Genomic DNA, 20,099 nt, shown 5'->3' with positions numbered 1-20,099 from the left:
CCGGAGATATGGTTTTTTGATATGTCCCGATTTGTCTTCCGATAAGGATCGCCCTCACCTTTGATTTCGTCAGTTAGGCACTTCGATTCGACCAGAACATTTTTTTCTCATATTTTTAGAAAAATGTTATGTTGTGGCTATTTCGATCAAGGGTATTAATGATTCGATGCAACCAATCGTTCTCTTCTTTCGTACTTACTGCGTATTGTGTTTCGCACTCACCCTGGAGATATTTTCAACTAAAAGAAAACAAGGAAACGGTTCGTAAATAGAGCCAAGGTCTTTGTCGTCCATCGCCTGGCAATGAGAGTAAGGAAATGGGTGAGGGTATGGGTTTGCCTCTACTCTGGGTTTTTGTTAGTGTTACTATTTTTGAATTGTTGTTGTTGTTATCATTAGCAATGTCATTTGCAGATACACTTGCTAGAATTTCTGATAATGTTCATGTTCTCATTGCTGTTGTTGTTGTTTTTCTTGTTCTATCTACCATTACAGTTAATTAAATTCTCGACACAAAACAACTATGATCCTGGGCAAATAGTGAAAATCCTTTTGGAGATACAATCGGAAAATAAGCTACAAAAGATATTCAACACGGCCAACTTTGATGCGGAGCGTATTTTAAAGCACACAATTTCCCATTCGCTGCAGGCGATGCTGCAAACATTTCGCAATAATTGCATACAATATAATCCGCACATTCACTACATGCGACCGAATCCATTAGCGCGAGTTTCACTTGCCCAGCTTATGACACGTATCGTTGAGGCAACAATTGTTGGCGATGGTGGCAATGACAATAAAGCAACAGTTTCCAGTACCACCACCGGCCCTAGTTCCACCACCGCTGCTGATACTGATGGTCGTCGCAAGGCATCGTTATCGTTCGTGTTGTCGTTGCTGTTGCCCATACATTTGTGTGAAGCTGTAATCGCATTAATGGAAAACATTAAACAAATTGAGGTGACGGCCCTAATTTACATCGAATCGAAATTCATTGATAAATTCTTGAGCGAACACTTGTTGCGACCGGAACATGTAAACGTCCTGGTGCGCTTTATCGGTTACTGCTGTCAACGTGTTGTGGCCTTGTGCCACAATAGGCCTCTGCTGCTAAACAACCAGGAACAAAGGAACTCCCTGACGATAGGTCTACGCTGCATCGATGCATTGTTGCAACAGAAATTCATTTGGAGCGCCCTGAACCAACAGCAGGCGACATTGGCAAAGGCACCCTCCAGTGGTGGTCCTGGAAGTGCCATGGATGCTGATGAAGTAGCATCGACACCACTGGCAAAGTGTGAACTAAATACAATTATTTGTTCTCTACTCGATGTTGTTAGTTTGGCAGGCACTCTGCTGCTGGAGAATACACCATTCTACAAGAAATATAAAAATGTTTTGAGGTCTTCGACAGCAGCCGCAACGACCCATTCCCTGGCAAGTGAACCACCACAAAAACATCAACAACACCATTGCTGTCGACATGCAGCAAGGCCACCACACCAACCACAAAAGGAGGAGTGCAAATCGACAACGACGACGACTACGACGACGAATGAGGAAGAAAACTTTGAAAATATTGCCTGGCTAACAGCAAAATACAATTCGAAAGCTATTTTTCTGGGAAAATTAATTGAAACGAAAATTGGCAACTATGATAAAGGCATTTGTTTTGGTGAATACAACAACTATTCGTCTACGACTTTTACATTTTGTCCGGCAGCCAGCAGCCGACCGGGTGATGTTGAGGCGGTGCAGGACCTCAAAGGCATAAATAACCAGTTTGATTTCATTTCATTGGTAAGTTTTACAAAATTTTAGATTTTCTCTCAAAGCCACACTAAATAGTATTAACCCTTTGGGATTCGAGCACTCTCAAAATTGCCAGTTTGAAAATGTTCTGTAAAATTTGTAAAGGAAAGCTAAATGCTGAGAAGGTATATCAAGTCGATATACATTTTTGGCATAAGCCAATGAAGGGTATTTTAAGGGTTAACCTAAAACACACACACATACACATAAATGTTTTCATCTCAATATTTGTCGATGCGAAGGAGAGCTTTTAATTTAAGTAATCGAATATTTTATTGCTTTGAAATTTGTACCTTTAATTAAATGTTGAACATTTTTCTTTGAATAGCAAAATAGTTCATCAAAGTGGTTTAGATGTGTAGCCATTGAATAATTTATTAGATTAATAAATGGTTTATCCTGCGGAAGTGGTTAAATCAAATTATATATATTCTTGTGTAAATATTTTGGTGCGGAACTAAATTGTATTATTTTGAAATCCTAGCTGCAGGGTGGAGTGTTTTAAAGACAATCTAAGGAGGAATATTTTCATATTTTAGTTTTCAAGGAAATGTCTTTAATATTAAGAAACAAAGTAAAAAAAACATTAAGTTCGGTCGAACTTTTAATACTCTCCATCATTGGTTAAAGAAAAAATTTGAAATAAAAGTATCTGGAGACGAGTTCCACTTTAAACTACGAATAGAAGTAAGACCGTTTAGATAATGCAGTTAAACTTTTCCAAAAACCATAATGTGTATGAAGCGTTATATAGAGGCCCATACCAAAAAGGGGAACCCATGTAGGCAATTTTATACTACAAGGATTGTTATCTATTGCGAGTCTTAAATACTAATTTTGAAATAATTTCGTGGTTAAATGTAACTAGGACTATCAAAATACCGAATATCAATTGGTATCGTTATATGTGCGCTATAGGAAAACGTGAATCTAGATATTCAATGGTCTGCCAATTAACAATAACAATTTGAAGCTCTACGTCAACATTAGACTGTATTGTGATTTCAACAGACAGACATAAAGTGGATCTTATGGATCGCTTGAGCAAGTCCCTGATTAACCATATAGTAGATATATATTTCCCCAGTAAAAGCCTATTAACTAATTAATTGGGCAGATTTTCGAAAGCAACAACCTCCTGTATTAAGGGATTTCAATACCCATTGCGAGTTGTAACATCCCGTTTTTTGTAGTGACCACAGGGCATCGACGCTGAAAGAGCAATGTGAGAGCGTCACTGTTCGCCAAACATAACCAAGTCCCATAAATCACGTTAATTGAAAGCCCTTAATACTTCTTCCGTTGTCGTTTCCATCAGCTGATATCAAAGAGAGTTATTAAAAAAAATGAGTTAACCATTTTTTAAGCCACTTGAAAAAGATTGAATACGTTTTACGATTGAATACTGCAGGACTTTAGGTATTGAAAACGGGCTATATAGGTCCATATGACTGTACCTCAAGATATTCGGTATTTTGATGATTTTAGCGACATTATCCACCAGAATTGTTTCAAATTTCGAATTTGAAGTTCCTACAGTCTATGACAGAAAATTGTATATGTACGTTCAGGTCCTCGTATTCCGTATTTTTATGATTTTAGCAGTTAGTACGTTAGACGAGCCTCCCAAGTACGGGGTGTTCTGTTGTCTCACAAAATTGACTATTTATAAAAGGGAAATCTTATCTCATGCTGTGCACCTGTTGCTCAATTATCCCAAACTTAACCAAATTTTTAGAAGGCTACTGGACTAGCGAATTAGGATTATGAACTTTGGCAGTTAAATTTTATAGAGTCTGGAACGTTCAACATAAATTTAGCTACACCATCTGAAAGGTTATAGTATTTTGGGCAATATAAACTAAGTAGTTTTTAATGGGACACAGTCACGTTTAACCACTTAACTGTGACTGATGCAAAAAGGTTCCCGCTTATATTAATTGTTGAAACGTGGAGTACTTCGAATATATTATCGATTACCTCACCAAAATTGTCAATTTATGCTACCCACCCACTTTGCTAACAAGGATGTCAGCGAAAGGGTGTTTTAGGGAACAATTTTATTCTCAGATTATTAAGAATTCAAATAGTTCAGAACTACCCAATCTTCTGATCTACTCAACCTTCTTAATATCAGAATAACAGAATTGATTTTTGCTGCTGTCGAATACCCGAAATGTAACCAAATTTTCCAGCAGAGGCTGCGAGACTAGCGTGATAAATTTACTCGGCCTAAATCTACTGATTTCAGAATCTGTAAACTGAAATTCTGAGTCAACAGGTTGGTGCCAGAGTATAACAGGGAAAAGTGTTAGACCATTGTAGCATTCGGTTAAATCACTCACACATCTTAACGGTTAAACCACTCTCGTACCCTGAAAAAAAGCAACAACGTAACGGTGCGCCGGTTTTTTATTGCCGATTTGTAGAGAACCGCGAGAGCGATATGACGAAATAATGATTACTACGACGAATCCCAGAGAGTGGAACTAGGGTCACCTAGATGGAATTATAAAATTTCTTCCCTCTGCATTTCCACATTGTTATTCAATATCGATCATGGCGTTGGGTTTGTTAGTTGAGGACACATGTGCAAGATTAAGCTCTTATCTAATCAAACATATAACCTTCTTGAATGCCGGAAATTTGAGATAAATCTTTTAACTGGGACAATCTTGGAAGGATTGTATTTCGAAACAAGTAAAAAAGCAGGTAAGTTCGGCCGGGCTGAACTTTTTGAAGGAAATTGAAAAAATTACGTCGGAAAAGAATTCCGGTCTATAACTAAAATACCTTAAAATAGCGTCGGAAATTACCGCTTCAACGAGAGCCGTTATGTAGAGGCCATACGATGACGTGGTCCTGCAAAAGTTTTTTTGTCATAGCCTGTAGTACCGGTTTCGAATTTCAAATAAGAAATTTGAAACATTTCCGGTCAATAATGTCGCTGATATCATGAAAATACCAAAGAAATGGGAAGTATCGTTATATGGAGGGCTATATGAAGACACACAATTTTATGGGGGTTATATGAAGACATACACATTTTTTTGTCAAAGGCTGCAGTACTCATTGCGAATTTCAAAAGAATTCCGGTCTATAACTAAAATACCTTAAAATACCTAATATAGAGAGGTACCCTTATATAAGGGCTATCCGAACACCAGGACCGACATGGCACATTTACGAACTTAATCTGTCAATGGCAAAATACGCATGTTTGCAAAATTTTAGTCAGCCCAAAACTCTAAGCCGATTAATTGATGTCCGTCTGTCGATTGTAATTACTGTCTTATTCGAAAGATTTGAGATAGAATCTCAATTTGAGATAGATAGAATCTCAGACTTTGTAGGGTCAATCATAAGTATTTCGAGGTATTACAAACGGAATGACCATAGAATGGAGGAGGTTTGACCATAGAATGCTGAGATTTTTAGACTAAAATAAGTAAAAAAAAATACTTCACGTAAAAATTCTTTAAGTTATTCAGTCGCTTATCACGTGAATGCATTGAACTGATGTTTCAAAACTCACGATTTAAAGTCTTTTCACGTAAAATTACTCATTACTAAAATAACTGTGCTCCTCAATTCCCCAATAAAAGATTGCAAAAAAGCTATTCTAAAAGAATACCAAAGTATTTTCATGAAATATTGATGTTAATTTAACACCACACCTGCACAAACTACACGGCACGGTTCTCCATTGGCCATTATCCTTTACTCATGCATTTTTTGTATGTATTTGTGTTTACTTTACTTGTTGTTTTCTGTTTTATTTTTTCTCCTGCAGGATGTTTTGCTATCGATTGGTATTTCAACACTGCGAACGAATCTGTTTTATGCAACAGCCGTAACACCCCTTGAAATCATGCAGCAGCAACAACGTTTACTATCTTGTCCACCAAGTGCTGCCGCATCACCATCCACATCGCCATCGCATCATAAAAATCAGTCGGTCACTGGCGGCGGCACGGCTATGGTAACCAGCAATTCAATGTTGCCAATTATTCCAATTGAAAGTCTAAGTGATGTCGATATTTTGAAGAGCTTTGTTCGAAGGTAAGAACGCTAACGTTAATTCCCTGACACCCAGAAATGTAGAGCCAAAGCAATTGGACCACAACAACTTAATGGAGGTGTAACAGAAATAGAGAGGAAAGGAAATTTAAAGAGCTGCAAATAAAAAGGAATTGAAATTGGATTTTGTTACAATCGGTTATTTTCCGAGTAGAAGTGGGTGTTTTTTGTGGGGGGGGGGGGGGGGGGGGGTGTAGAATTAAAATGGTTCGATATACCCTACATTACGGTAATAATTTCTCAAAGTGATATTGTTTTAATAACTTTATAGGAATAGATTATAGACGGACTTTCGGAATTTCCAATGTCAGTCCATTTTTATACCCTACAGTCGGGGTATTATGTCTTTGTGCATGGATAGACCCATAGTTACTTTTTAGGATCTTCATAGAATCACTTTCTGAGTCGATTTATGCATATCAGTCCGTCTGTCCGTCCGTTCTTGTGAACAAAACGCAGGTCACATTTATTATCCGATTGAGATGAAATTTTCAAAACATTTTTTTTGGCCCAAGGACGAACCCTATTGAAATTGCTGATAATCAGATCAGATTTAGATATAGCTTTAATATATCTTCAACCGACTTCGGGTCAATTATGCACCAACTGGTCAATATCTGTCCAAAAGTACATCAAATTTGGTGAAAATCGGTGCAGATATAGCTATGGCTCCTATTTATATATTTCACCGATTTGGTGTTTAAGTACTTTGCATTCGTAATATGCAATCGATAACAATGATATTTGGTACCAGATATCAGATACAGCTCAGAAAAACCTCTGCCAAATTTAATCAAGATCGGTTTATAGTTGGATATAGCTCCCATATATATCTTCAACCGATTTCGAGTTAATTGTGCATCAAATGTTCGAATTCAGTCAAGAAGCAAGTAAATTAAATTTGATTAAAATCGGTCCAGTTATAGCTATAGTTCCCATATATATGTTTCATCCGATTTGGAATGTAAGTCCCTCACATTCGTAATATGCTTTCGACAACAATGATATTTGGTGTTATACATCTATACTTTCGACTTTTGACATATCTTTGACAAATTTTATGGAGATCGGCTATGATTTGGATGCAGCTCCCATACATATCCTTAATCCGATTTCAGGTTTATTGCGGAAATAATGGCTAATATCTGCCCAAATGGAGTGAATTTACGCCGTACGTTTCAATTTTGTGGAAATCGACTCTGATACATATATTTTTAATATAACCTTTCTCGAAGTGATATCTTGCACTTGCTATAGGGTGTAATTTGGTATAAAAGATTTAAATGTCCCCGTCAAATTTAGTGAAAATCAATTCAGAATTGGATATGCCCCCCTATATTAGTTCCAAATTAGTACCAAATTATAATTGCTCTAAAGCCAAATGTTGATTGGTGGTATGATATACTTCAAATAACGTCTTTTGCTACGGGAGCTCTACTAAGTATTCATGGTGGTGTAGGGTATCATAAAGTCGGCGCCCATCCGACTTTTGATTTTTCCCTACTGAGTTTTTCCCAATTTTTATATTAGCTATTAAATTTTCAAATTCTTTTGAACTGTGTGTGTGTGTTTCGACCCAGTCATCCTTGAAGAATTTTTGACTTCTTACTATACATTTCCTCCTTTCATATTCCTTTTGTCTCGACTTCGTTTTTTTATTAATTCTTTTTGCGCACTTCATCTTTTTTTTAGATTGTCGATTTTTGGTTTTACAACACGTCAACAATTCGAAGAATATTTTATGACATTCCTGCTGCTGATCAATAAAGTTTACGACGAGAATATGGTGGACCAGCAAGAACAATTTCAAATACGCAGTATTTGCTTGGAAGCCATTATGGAACTTTTAATTACCTACAAAAGTTTTCCAATTGTGGGCAATAAACTTTCACTCTATCATCACACGACACGATGGAATCGTATTAATTGTGATACCATAAGGTAAGTGCGAATGAAGTACCGTTACATCATAAAAACAAGAGAGAAAAAAAAAACCGGAAAAAACGTACGCAGTGAAGTGCATTTGTCCAATGTTCGTTCGTATAGAGTAATTATATAAATGACCTTGAGTGGGCGGAGAGAGTGCGAGAGAGTTGGGGGTATGATAATTTTGGGAAAAATAAAAAATGCAATTTGAGAACAAAAATTCAACACCAATTTAAGCCGATATGGGGCTCAATTATTATGTAAGCACTCGCATAGTCTTTTGGTATTGTGTGCAAAAATTTTTATACATCTGACTTCGTTAAAGATTAGCCGTCAACGGTATGTGATAATTTTCTACATTTTGAAGGTTCTCCTTACAATGTCTAATTTAACATTTGGGGTTTCTATTCAGAAAAATCGCTACAAATAAGATAGGTGATATTATTTTGACATTTGCACTCTCGTTTCTTACAAGGAAATGACAACATAGGTATATATTTTGGTATAGTCCCCATATAATGTCACCAAACCACAAAGTACCTCAGCTTAGAATTACCCAACCCCCCGAAAATAATGGTTGAGACTATACCAAAATAAATACCTATGTTCTCTATCCCCAAAATAGCCTAAATACAAATGGTTAGCCAAATCGATTGGAAAATGTGGTTGCAACATTTATATCGGCGCTACTCTAAAATATTGACCTATATTGAACATTTTCTTCGAAGAGGTTTTACCAATTTTGATAATTATTTTCAAGGATGATTTCTTCTTATAAAGAGCTCAAGTTATCAACATCTGCCGAATGTAATATGAACATGTAAAATAGTATCAGTCGGTTTTGCCGACAGATGTATACGCCCAGCCTTGTGTTGTGAATATTTAAACTGTTGACCCTTCCGAAGCAGTTGACCCTACCGAGTATAGATATAAAGCGTTTTGTTTTTCAAAATGTTGAACCCTATGTAAGGCAGGTATCAGAAGGAATGATCCCATCTCTTCCATCTTTATAACAGATCTTGTGTTATTGGAAAAAAAGGTTGACAATTAGTTGACAATTCCATCTTCACACCAGACCTTGGGCTCATAAAAATTTTGTGGTATGTATAATTTGAGGATAACCGGAAGTTTATTTCGGATTTTATGATCGTCTTGGAAATCAAAACTTTGACCCTTTGTGGGGGAGGTACCGGAATCTCAACCATCTTCACAACAGATCTTGTGTTGATGAAAATATTAAGATGTGGCAAGTCTGAATGAAATCGGAGATTAATTCCACGTTTTATGAGCTTCATGAATATTAAAAATTTAGACCCTTTGTGGGAGTGGACCTATATATTCCATCTTCACACCAGACCTTGTATTAGTAAAAATATTGTGATGTGTGTAATTTGAAGAGAACCGGATGTTTGTTTCGGACTTTATTATCGTTTTGGTTATTCAAATCGGATTATCCTTTCTCTTTCTTTGCGGTAAATTATTTTCTTTGAAAATGTTGAAATTTTGCCAGCCAGAGAGACAGTCGGACGGACGTCGCTCGATCGACTCCAAATGTCCAGAAACGGATATGGGTCTCATGATATATACCCTCTCAACCCATATGGCTGAGGGTATAAAAATAATCGGAAAAATGTAAAATGTTGGTATCTCATATTTTATATAAGTTATTGGTATTGAATGATGCCTCCTAGCTCGTCCCAAAAATTCAATACAAATGTTCGGTATTTAGTGTATTTTAGAAATCTTAGTACCATTACCCCACAACTACACATTTCAACCTATTTCAAGCCAACGGTGCAATATTTAGTACTGTTAACGACAATCTAGTTCATAGTTCGGTACACCAGTTCTCAAGCGTATGAGTAATTTAATAAATGTCATATCACTCATACGCATAGTTTCCATACAAACGACCGGAGTCCAACTCTAGTTGGAACAACTCAACAACTGAAGTTGGCACAACTCTAGCTATGTAGTTTGACAGATCTACATCTAACTTAATTTTGTACAGTATTCCGTTCTCATAGACAAACCCACATACCGAAACCTGCAGTTCTAGTTCTTTCCAATCACTTTATGAATCTTTATCTAGCTGTTCTAGCTAAAAATTATCATTACCAAATAACGTGTTTATTAGATGAAAAAAGGTGTAGTAATTCTAAAAATGACTACCAACGTTCGCTGGCGTGTTTGAAACGTCAGATCCACGAACTTATTTTGCCGATTGCAATTGCATTTCGTGCGTAACCTTTCTTATCCTTAAGAATAAATTTTTAAATCTCATCTCTTCACACAAGCAGTGAAAGGTCGTGCAATCATTTCGTTCCGTTTCGTCTTACCTTACCCCAACTTATCATTCAACCCTCGTAACCCCGGTTTTTTGGTCTATTAGTTGCAAAGTAACATCGAATCGTAATGAAAAACTATTAGAATTTTGTTGTTGTTCTTTGCGAGGAAAAGAAATTAAAAGACATTTGCACACTTGCCAAATCTATGATGATGTTTTATGTAGGGGTATGTACGGGTATGTGTGTGTGTCAGTGTTCAAAAGCATGTCTGTTCATGCTCTCTTAAATGTTACGAGTACAATTTAGATAACATTATGGCACTTAAGGGCTTTTCACAAAACTGCAAACGAAGTGAACATCCTCCTGAAATGCTGCTGCTGCTACCTATGTTTCAGTTGTTGCTTTTGTTGCCGCCATTGGCATTGTTCTTCGCTGTGCGAGCCAACGTTGGAGCGACAATCCTTTTTGCCGTTTTTTGAAACAGGTGTCGTTTTTACGGAAATGGAATACAAAACGTTTTACTTATGAAACTATTTGTATTTTGCGTGGCATCGGTGGCACCACTAACACCGTGGCACACCACCGACAACCAGGGCGCGACTGCAACCATGACTGCAATGAGTGGGCATTGTGGGAGGGAGGAGATTTAAAATTGTTTCAGGGTCGCTGTGCCATTACATTATTCAGTCGTTGGATTGGAGGTGGGCTTTGTGCTGATGCTACTGCTGCTGCTTTCAAGTGCACGCCTTTCCCTTGTGGGTCTTTTGCTTTCTGTGATCATTGTCTAATGAGTGAATTTCTGTTCATTATAACTTTGGTTAATTTATGACATTTCTTTTTCGCTGTAAAATCAAAAGTAATTTTAAGAAATTAAAATTTCGTTTCGAAAAGGTTAAATTTTTGCAGGAGATGGGAAAAGAAGGAACTCTTTAACAAGTTGGGGTGTGCATATGTCATAATAAGTGATTTTTTTAGCAATCTTGAAGCCAGTCTTGGAAACATGGAGGATAGGTGTGACATGTAAAAAAAGTAATTTTAATAATTTAATTAAAAAAAAAAAAAAAAACAATTAGTCGATTATAAATTTATTTAAGCTATCCAGAGTATGGTTCGAGCCATTGTACAACTACGAAGTTAGAACAAAGTTACCCCCTAAATTAAATTTTTGGTGTCCCTATTCTTTCAAACACACATACACATTTTGCGAATGTGTGTGTATTGTTTTGAATAAAAAATAAGTTAAAAAGTATCAGCGGGTTTTGCCGACAGATGTAAACCCACAGCTAATGTACGATTATTTAAATATATTTTGACTTCTTTTATGAATATTAAAATTGTTGACCATCTATGGAGTAGGTTCCGAAAGAATGGGCCAATATTGTCCATTTCGTACCGGACCTAAATAAATATGATATAATTATTGCGACGTGCCAGTTTTGCACTATATTGGTTACTTCCTTTACTTTGCATGAGATATGGGCAAATTTTTAATGTCAAAATGTGCGTGAGGTGCCAAATATAGTCGACCGAAGTATTATAATTTCATAATTCATCCAATACAGATACAAATATAGGTTTGGGCAAAATTACAAGAAAATCTAACATTTATATCCAATTTTATGCGAAATCATAAATACCACGTTCATCTCAGGTTTCTGGTAGAGAGAAATATTTAGATATAGCAAGTTGGAAAGAATCGCTGGCTGCTTTCGCAAGTTATGTCAGATAAAAATATAACAGTGTTGGCTTCTTTGTTCGGGATACCGTAGTATTTTGTTGTTGCAAAACGGTCAGGCTTAATCCCTTTATTGTTGTTTTTATAAAAAACAGCGTTTATTAGTGGAGAACAATGGTAATGTTTACCAGGGGATAAGGCAAGTTTTTTGTCATAGAAGTTATTTTTAAAATAACTTCTGGGGAGAATATCCCAGGCATTAAGCAAGGGAACTGGTGAGGATTGGTGGCTCTCGTTCCTCACTAAAAAACAAACGTTGTTTTTAAAAAAACAACAATAAATGGATTAAGCCTGACCATTTTGCAACATCAGATAAAGTATCACAAAGGGTTTGCAGATATATATGTGTTTGTATGTGTGAAATTTGAAGAGAGTTGAATGCTTACTTCGCTTTCTGTGAACGTTTTGTTTTTCAAAATCTTGAATCCTATGTGGGGGAGGTTCCTGAAGAAATGGTCTGACCTATACCATATTTATAACAGAGCTTGTGTTGATGGAAATATTGAGATGTACCAAGTCTGAATGGAATCGGATGTTATCTTCACGTTTTATGAGCTTCATTGATATTTAAAATTTTGACCTTTGGTACCAGAAGAAGTTGACCGACACATCCCATCTTTACAGAAGATCTTGTATTAGTAGAAATGATGGGATGTGTGAAATATGATGAGAACGGGATCCTTATTTCGGATTTTGTAATCGTTTTGGTTGTTCAAAACTTTGAGCCTTTGTGGGGGTCGTACCAGAAACAATTGTCCGATCTCTACCATCTTTATAACAGATCTTGTGTTGGTAGAAATATTGAGGTGTGCCAAGTCTGAATGGAATCGAATGTTAATTTCGTCTTTTATGAGCTTCATGAATATTCAAAATTTTGACACTTTGTGGGGGAGGTACCAGAAGGAGTTGACCGATATATTCCACTTTCACCCCAGACCTTGGGTTTATAAAAATATTTGGATGTGTGAAATATGAATTTTATAATCGTTTTGGTTATTCAAAACTTTGACCCTTTGTGGGGCAGGTACGAGAAGAAATTTTCCGATCTATATCATATTTATAACAGAGCTTGTGTTGATGGAAATATTGCGAAGTACCAAGTCTGAATGGAATCGAATGTTAAGTTCGGGTTTTATGATAATCATGGATATTCAAAATGTTGACTATATGTGGGGGAGGTACCAGAAGGAGTGGACCGATATTGCCTCCCAGACCTTGAGTTAATAAAAATATTGTGATATGTGTAATTTGAAGATAATCGGACACTTACATCTCATTTTATAAGAGTTATATTTATTCAACATTTTGATCCTTTGTGGGGGAGGTACTTGATGGAGTGGACCGATATCGCCCATTTTAGCAGCTGACCTAGCGCTGATACAAATATTATGATATCCAAAGTTGAAGCAAAATTGTATTATTCTTTTTCTGTGCAGTAAATTATTTTCTTTAAAAATGTTGACATTTTGTGGGGAAGGTACTAGAAGCAGTGGACCGATGTTGCCCATCTCCGAACTCGATCTAAGTTTGACAGTAATATTAGGATGTGCCAAGTTTGGATCAAATCGGATACTCCCTTCGAGAGTTTTTGTTATCGGATTTGGTCTAAATAGACCTAGGTCAAAAGTCGTTATTTCGATGAGGCAAGTTTTGGCCGTTTCAAATGATATATATCCTGTCTAGCCATATGACTGAGGGTATAATAAAATAATTTAAATATTATTTCAAATTCAGGTGTAACAGAAATCCTAAATTTCGACGCTAAAGGACAACAAACTTTACAATTCTAAGATAAAGTCATATGGTACTTTTATCATGTCGAATAATCCCAACATTTCATTCAAGGTTTGTGGCTTTTCCCAATATACGAATTTTTCTAAAACAAGTTAAAAAATATCAGTCAGTTCTGCCGACAGACGTATAACCTCAGCAAACCTCAGCAACCTCTGTTATGATTATTGTAACTTTTGAACCTCTATGGAGTGGATTCTAAAGGAATGGGCCAATATTGTCCATTTCATATCGGATCTAAATAAATACGATATGAATATTGCGACGTCCCAGGTTTCATCTTAAGTTTCTGGTTGAGGTAAAATATTTAGATATAGCAAATTGTAAAGAATCGCAAATTGTTACTGATTAAATATTGACATTTGTGGGTGCGAAATTTGTCAATTTTCCAATTTGACTTAAGCGTAATAGAAATATTACGCTGGGATTGGACTGCATCGGGTACTCACTTCGCATTTTTTTTAAAGTTTGTTGAGCCAACAATATAGAGGAAAACCTTTGTATATTATATTATTTGTATATTAATAGTTTCACTTGCTTCATTTTCTGTTCACAAGCCTAACGAATGACGTCAATATTCCTCTTTTTATTGGTTCATTGATTATTATTTCCATTTTTAATAATAAACAACTGAATTACCTACAAAATTAAATATTAAAAAAAAAATTGTTTATAAAATTTCGGCCACTTCATTTGCAACAAAAATAACATATCAAATATTTTACATTTGCTGAAAATTCATAGAATCCTTTTGAAATGTTTCTATGTGTTATAATTCCATGTCCTTATCATTTGCCAAATCCACTTCATTTCAATGGTTCGTCCAGAGATGCAATTTTAAAAACTTATTTTTTAAGTGGTCAATCGGATTGATGATATCAAGTTGCTGTTGTTGTTTTTGATGTTAATCTCATAAATGTTGTTTAAGAACACACACATGCATATACATAATACAACAACAACAATTACAAAACATATACATACTCATCAAATACTTGTGGCTTATAACAAATATGTTTTTGTTTAATTTTGGCCTTTTTAAAAAAAGTTCAAACAACATCCAAATTTTATTTTTGCTGATTTTTGATGTTGTAGTTGATAAAAAAAAAAAACATCAAATACATTTACGGTACTTTCGTCCGCACACACACACATTTACGTGTGTACATATTTACATGCAAGTCTGTACCTAGCAAAGTAATAAAATTCAACCAAAAAAGCAGGACATAAAAAGGATATGCCGTAAACACACAACAGATGCTTTAACACTTTTTGTTGGCCACAATTTTGCCACTATCATTTAAAACTGAAACTTTTGGGAACTATGAAATGTTGTGAACATTATTCGTATATTAATATAAATATTTTTTTTTGGAAATTGGGATCTAGCAGAATTTGGATATAGGAAAAATGTAGAATTCAAGGCAATGACCCTCTGACATACTCCCAAAAATATCCATTTAAGGCCAACATACGTTTTTATATTTTGTTGATCATCTTCAAAATTATCGATTTAAACATATAACAAGTAAAAGAGTATCAGTCGGTTTCGCAGACAGATTTATAACCCAAGCCGATTGACGATTTATAGGGGAGTTTCCGAAGCAGTTGGCCAATATTGACCAATTCGTACCTGACCTAAGACTGTTAAATATATTACAAAGTGCCAGATTTGGACTATATCGGCTTCTTCCTATACTTTATATGAGGTATGTGAAAATATTTGGAAAATGTGGAAATATGCGTGAGGTAACAGATATAGCGGACCGAAGTATTCCATTTTTATACTTCATCTAATTCAGATATCGGTATTTCTATTTTTTTGAACGTTTTGTTTTTTAAAATCTTGAACCCTATATGAGGGTTCATATATTGATGGAAATATTGGAATGTTCCCAATTTGAATGGATCCGGATGTTTTATGAGCTTCGTGAATATTCAAAATTTTGACCCCTTATGGGGGAAGTACCAGAAGACCGATATATTCCAAGAAATGATACGATCTGTACCATCTTTATAACAGATTTTGTGTTAAAGGAAATATTAAGATGTACCAAGTTTGAACGGATTCGGATGTTAATTTCGTGTTTTATGATTTTCATGGATATTCAAAAATTTGACGCTTGTGGGGGAGGTACCGGAAGGAGTGGACCGATATATTCCACCTTCACCCCAGACCTTGGGTTTGAAACAATATGGCGATGTGTGTAATAAAGAGAACCGAATGTTTATTTTGGATTTTATTCTTGTTTTGGTTTTTTTCAAAACGTTGACCCTTTGTGGGGCAGGTACCAGAAGAAATGTTCCGATCTCTACCATTTTTATAACAGATCTTGCTTTGATGAAAATATTTAGATGAGCCAAGTCTGATTGGATTCGGATGTTAATAAGATTCATGAATATTCATTTTGATTTTTTTTTTAATTTTGATCCTTTGGGGAAGGTGCCAGAAGGAGTGGACCGATATATCCCATCTTCACAGCAGACCTTGGATTCAAAAAATATTGTGATTTGTGTAATTTGAAGACAATGGGACGCTAACATCACAATTTATAAGAGTTATAATTATTCAAAATGTTGTCCCTTTGTGGGGGAGGTACTTGATGAAGTGGATCGATATTGTCCATTTTCGCACCTGTTGTAGCACTGATGGAAATATTGGGATTTGCAAAGTTAAAACAAAATCGGATTATCCTTTCCTTTTCTGCGCAGTAAATTATTTTCTTTAAAAATTTTCACATTTTGTGGGTGAGGTACCAGAAGGAGTGGACCGATATTGCCCATCTCCGAACACGATCTATGTTTGACAATAATATTACGATGTACCGAATTTGGACCAAATCGGATACTCTCTTCGAGGGTAATCGTGCAAAGCAGACCGACAGACGGACGGACGGAAATCGACTCCAAATGTCCTGAAACGGATTTGGTCCAAAGAGAACTAAGGTCTAAAACCCACAAAGGGTAAAAATTTTGAATAAGCGGAGCGAACAAAAAACTCGAAAGAGTGGAGAGCTTTTTGTGTGAGCGTAGTCTTAAAAAACTCCCACTCGCGAATAAAATCGGAGCTCTTGCAAAGAGTATAAACTATCAACGAGCCCACTAATACTGTCTAACTTGTTTTTCCATCTGACTTTATCTATTTTTCCGTTCCGTTCCGTTCCGTTCAAACTCAGATATGACTTAGGTCAGATGCAATAATATCGACCTTCCTCTTGTAGTACTTTTAACAACAGGTCAGCATTTTTAATAACTTTTAAATGTCCCAATACTTCAAACTTTTTACTTTCCAATATTTCTGCAAACAAAAGATATGTTGAGAAACGAAGCAGTCCAGCACCCAGGCTTCAACAACATCAAAAACTGCTTGGTACAATACACACTAACACATCAATCACCAAAAATCTAATTTATTTTCTACTCGGTTTCACTTTCCCATGCGCTCCTACATAGAGTAAAAGAGAGGAAAGTAAGCTTCTTCTATAAGTGTGGTCTTCAAATACTGCCACTCGCAACTAATTTTCAATTGCGAATAGAATCGAAACTATAGCTAAAGGTATATATCTGCCGACGAGGCCACTTGTTGTTCCATCAAGGCCAATTTTTTTACATTAAAATTTCCATTCAATCCAAAAACGATCAAAATTATCAATAATTCATATGCGTTCAAACAAACAGGAAACTTGATAGTTTGAGTGTGTGTGAAAATCGCACATGTCCTGTAATCTGTGGCAGAGAACTCCTGTTAAAAATAATGTCCAATCACTTCAGATACCAAAAATTGCTAAAAGCAGTTTTGTTTCGTCAACAACATTAACCCTAACCATCTGCCGGCCCCAATTTCATGTCTAAATTACAACATGGCGAGTTTTTCTTAACTCTCTCTCTCTCTCTCTCTCTCCGCTGGTTGCCCTAATGCAAGGATTCTGTTGTAAAACTGTTTTATTACACATTTCCCAGAATAAAACAATAACCCGCCACAAAAAAATTAAAAAAAACTGCTGAAAAAAGTGAAAAACTTTTTTTACCCAATAAAGTTTTTCTTTTTGGATATAATTTTATGAAAAATTTACACTTTAATGTATTCATCAGCAGCAGCAGTAGTAGCAACAACAACATGAAAATGGAAATTAATATAAAACCAAACAATTAATTTTTTTTCTCTAGGAAAAATTAATTAAATCATTTTTGTTTTTTTTCTCATTCTTCCTTTTAGCCTCAAGAAACTGCATGAAATCCAATTGATTATATCACCGCTCAATGTATTCTATCACGGCAATTTGGAGCGCAACTTGAAGACGGATACGGTAATCGGTACCCATTACTTTGGGGCAAATCAATTTGATTTGAATTTCATATGGCAACAAATGGAAGTGAGTTCCGCATCGCGTCAATCGTCGATTGACGACAGCGACAGTGTCAATGAGGAAATTCTTGCGGCAAAGAATTCGTCAACGTCACCCGAAATTGTGGCCAAACATCTGAGTGGTGTTGCTGCCAATACCGCCTATCGGAATTATCAGTATTTCACCCGACAATCTGGAGTGGATTACAAAAGTAGTTCCCAACTGATATTCGACGTTCTGATGCAAATGATTGAGGTAAGTAAACAACAGGTTTTTTTAATTTTTTCCGGTAATAAAAAATTGGATCTAATATTGGTTTTTGGAGGAGATAATGTAAACTTTTTCGTATATTCTTATATAAGGGTTCCTATTTCTTCGGCATTTTGAAGATTTCAGCCAATGTTCCAGCCGAATCGGCAGCAATTTCAAAAGAGAAATTTATTTAGTTTTTAATATTTATTTTAGAGATGTCTTTTTTTTCCAGTTTTTCAATTATTATTTCTTGGAATCGCTTAAAGATCCCTTACCTGACTTTAAACACATCCAAATATCTACATGTGTATCCTACACATCGAAATCTGTTGTTATATCTAAAAAGATTTCAATCGTTTAACTGGATAGATTTCATGACTCTAAAACTTAAAATAACCATGGAGTTGAACAAATTTATAGACGAATATTAGAACAAGGAATAGGAGAGGTTGTGGTAGGGGGAAAATTCCTTTTGTGTTTTTGGAACGTGATGCTTGTATAAAGACTTAAATGCAAGGATGTGGGATGACTTCCATAAACATAAGAAAGAAAAATACAGAAAAAAAGAGGGGGAGGGGAACGAAGGTCTACCAAAGAACGGATAAATTCTTTTGAACGGATGCACATTTCGCACATGAATGTGAAACTCACTCGGTTGTAAGTAAATTTTACAACACACATACGTACTCATATACATTGCTATAAATGTATGTTTGTAAGTTGCTGTTGTAAGAAGTAATAATGTAAGAAAAACATGAAAAATACGTAGCTAAATCCGACCAGGTCGAATATTGTATACCATCCACTACATAATAACTTGACTTATAGCTAAATCGGATATCACCAAAATTTGGAAGTTCCGTTATATTTGAGTGTTATTCCGATATTGAATAGTTTTTGAGGCGTTAGTCTTCCCACTAGCAGGTCCCCCTACTTCATTAGCGAAAAATCAATCTTAACATTTTAGATTCGTTCCAACAGTTCATGTTAGACCTTCTTAGTACTCAAAATACATAATTTGTTCAGTTGGACAACATTTTTTAATCAAATCTTTTTAATCAACGTACTAAATTTTCAGACTTTCAAGGTTTTACATATTTTTCATGTTTTTTCTCTTTCGGAAAGAGTAATATGAAAATGTTTTCCCTTTATAGCAAAAAGTCTCCAAAATCTGTCATTTCCACATTAAATTTTTCTGTCCAAAACTAGACCTAGAAAACAACAGTGGCCTCAATATTAAATTTTAGGATTTCAACTCTGTATTCCCCCATTACCATTTAGTACAATTATATCTCGTATATGTAAAACCAGCTCCTATTCGTAACCACAGATTAACAAACAGTGACATCTATATCAAATTTCAGGTTTTCAACTCAATTCCTTCACCCAATACCAACTTCAGTACCATTTTCTTCATACAATTAATGTAGACATTTTCAAAAACATCTTCATATCACAATCCCAGGTACCAACAGAGACCTCAATATCAAATTTTGGGATTCCGGCTGTATCCCTTCACTCAATAACTAATTTAGTACCACTTAGTACTTTTCGAAAAATTATAGTGCACATTTTTAAATTCATATTTTAATCTCAGATACCAACAGAGACCTCAATATCAAATTTGAGGATTCCAACCCTATCCCTTCACCCAATACCAAATTTAGTCCTTTTCGAATAATTATAGTACGCATTTTCAAAATAATCTCCATATTTCAGCTCTGTATATTTAGTTATATTTAGTACAACTATAGTACATATTTCCTCAAAATCAAATTTCGGGATTCCAGCTCTATAGATTCACTTAATACCAAATATAGCACCATTCAGTACTTACCGTACAATTTAGTACAGATTTTCCGTATC

At 35.5% G+C, this 20,099-nt stretch overlaps 1 protein-coding gene across 1 annotated transcript in view; it reads left to right on the top strand.

Annotated features, from left to right (window-relative positions):
• Positions 1-20,099, top strand: part of LOC101892436 (uncharacterized) — an 85,259-nt gene that overhangs the window by 49,816 nt on the left and 15,344 nt on the right. The window contains exons 20-23 of the mRNA XM_059125279.1: positions 496-1,803; positions 5,609-5,877; positions 7,588-7,836; positions 17,852-18,236. Coding sequence (XP_058981262.1) covers positions 496-1,803; positions 5,609-5,877; positions 7,588-7,836; positions 17,852-18,236 — 2,211 coding nt within the window. The remainder of the gene's footprint in view (positions 1-495; positions 1,804-5,608; positions 5,878-7,587; positions 7,837-17,851; positions 18,237-20,099) is intronic.

Source organism: Musca domestica, unplaced genomic scaffold (assembly GCF_030504385.1).
Source record: "Musca domestica strain aabys unplaced genomic scaffold, Musca_domestica.polishedcontigs.V.1.1 33, whole genome shotgun sequence".
Lineage (NCBI taxonomy): Eukaryota > Metazoa > Arthropoda > Insecta > Diptera > Muscidae > Musca > Musca domestica.
The sequence above is the reverse complement of the archived record's forward strand: the minus strand, read 5'-3'. Positions and strand labels throughout refer to the sequence as shown.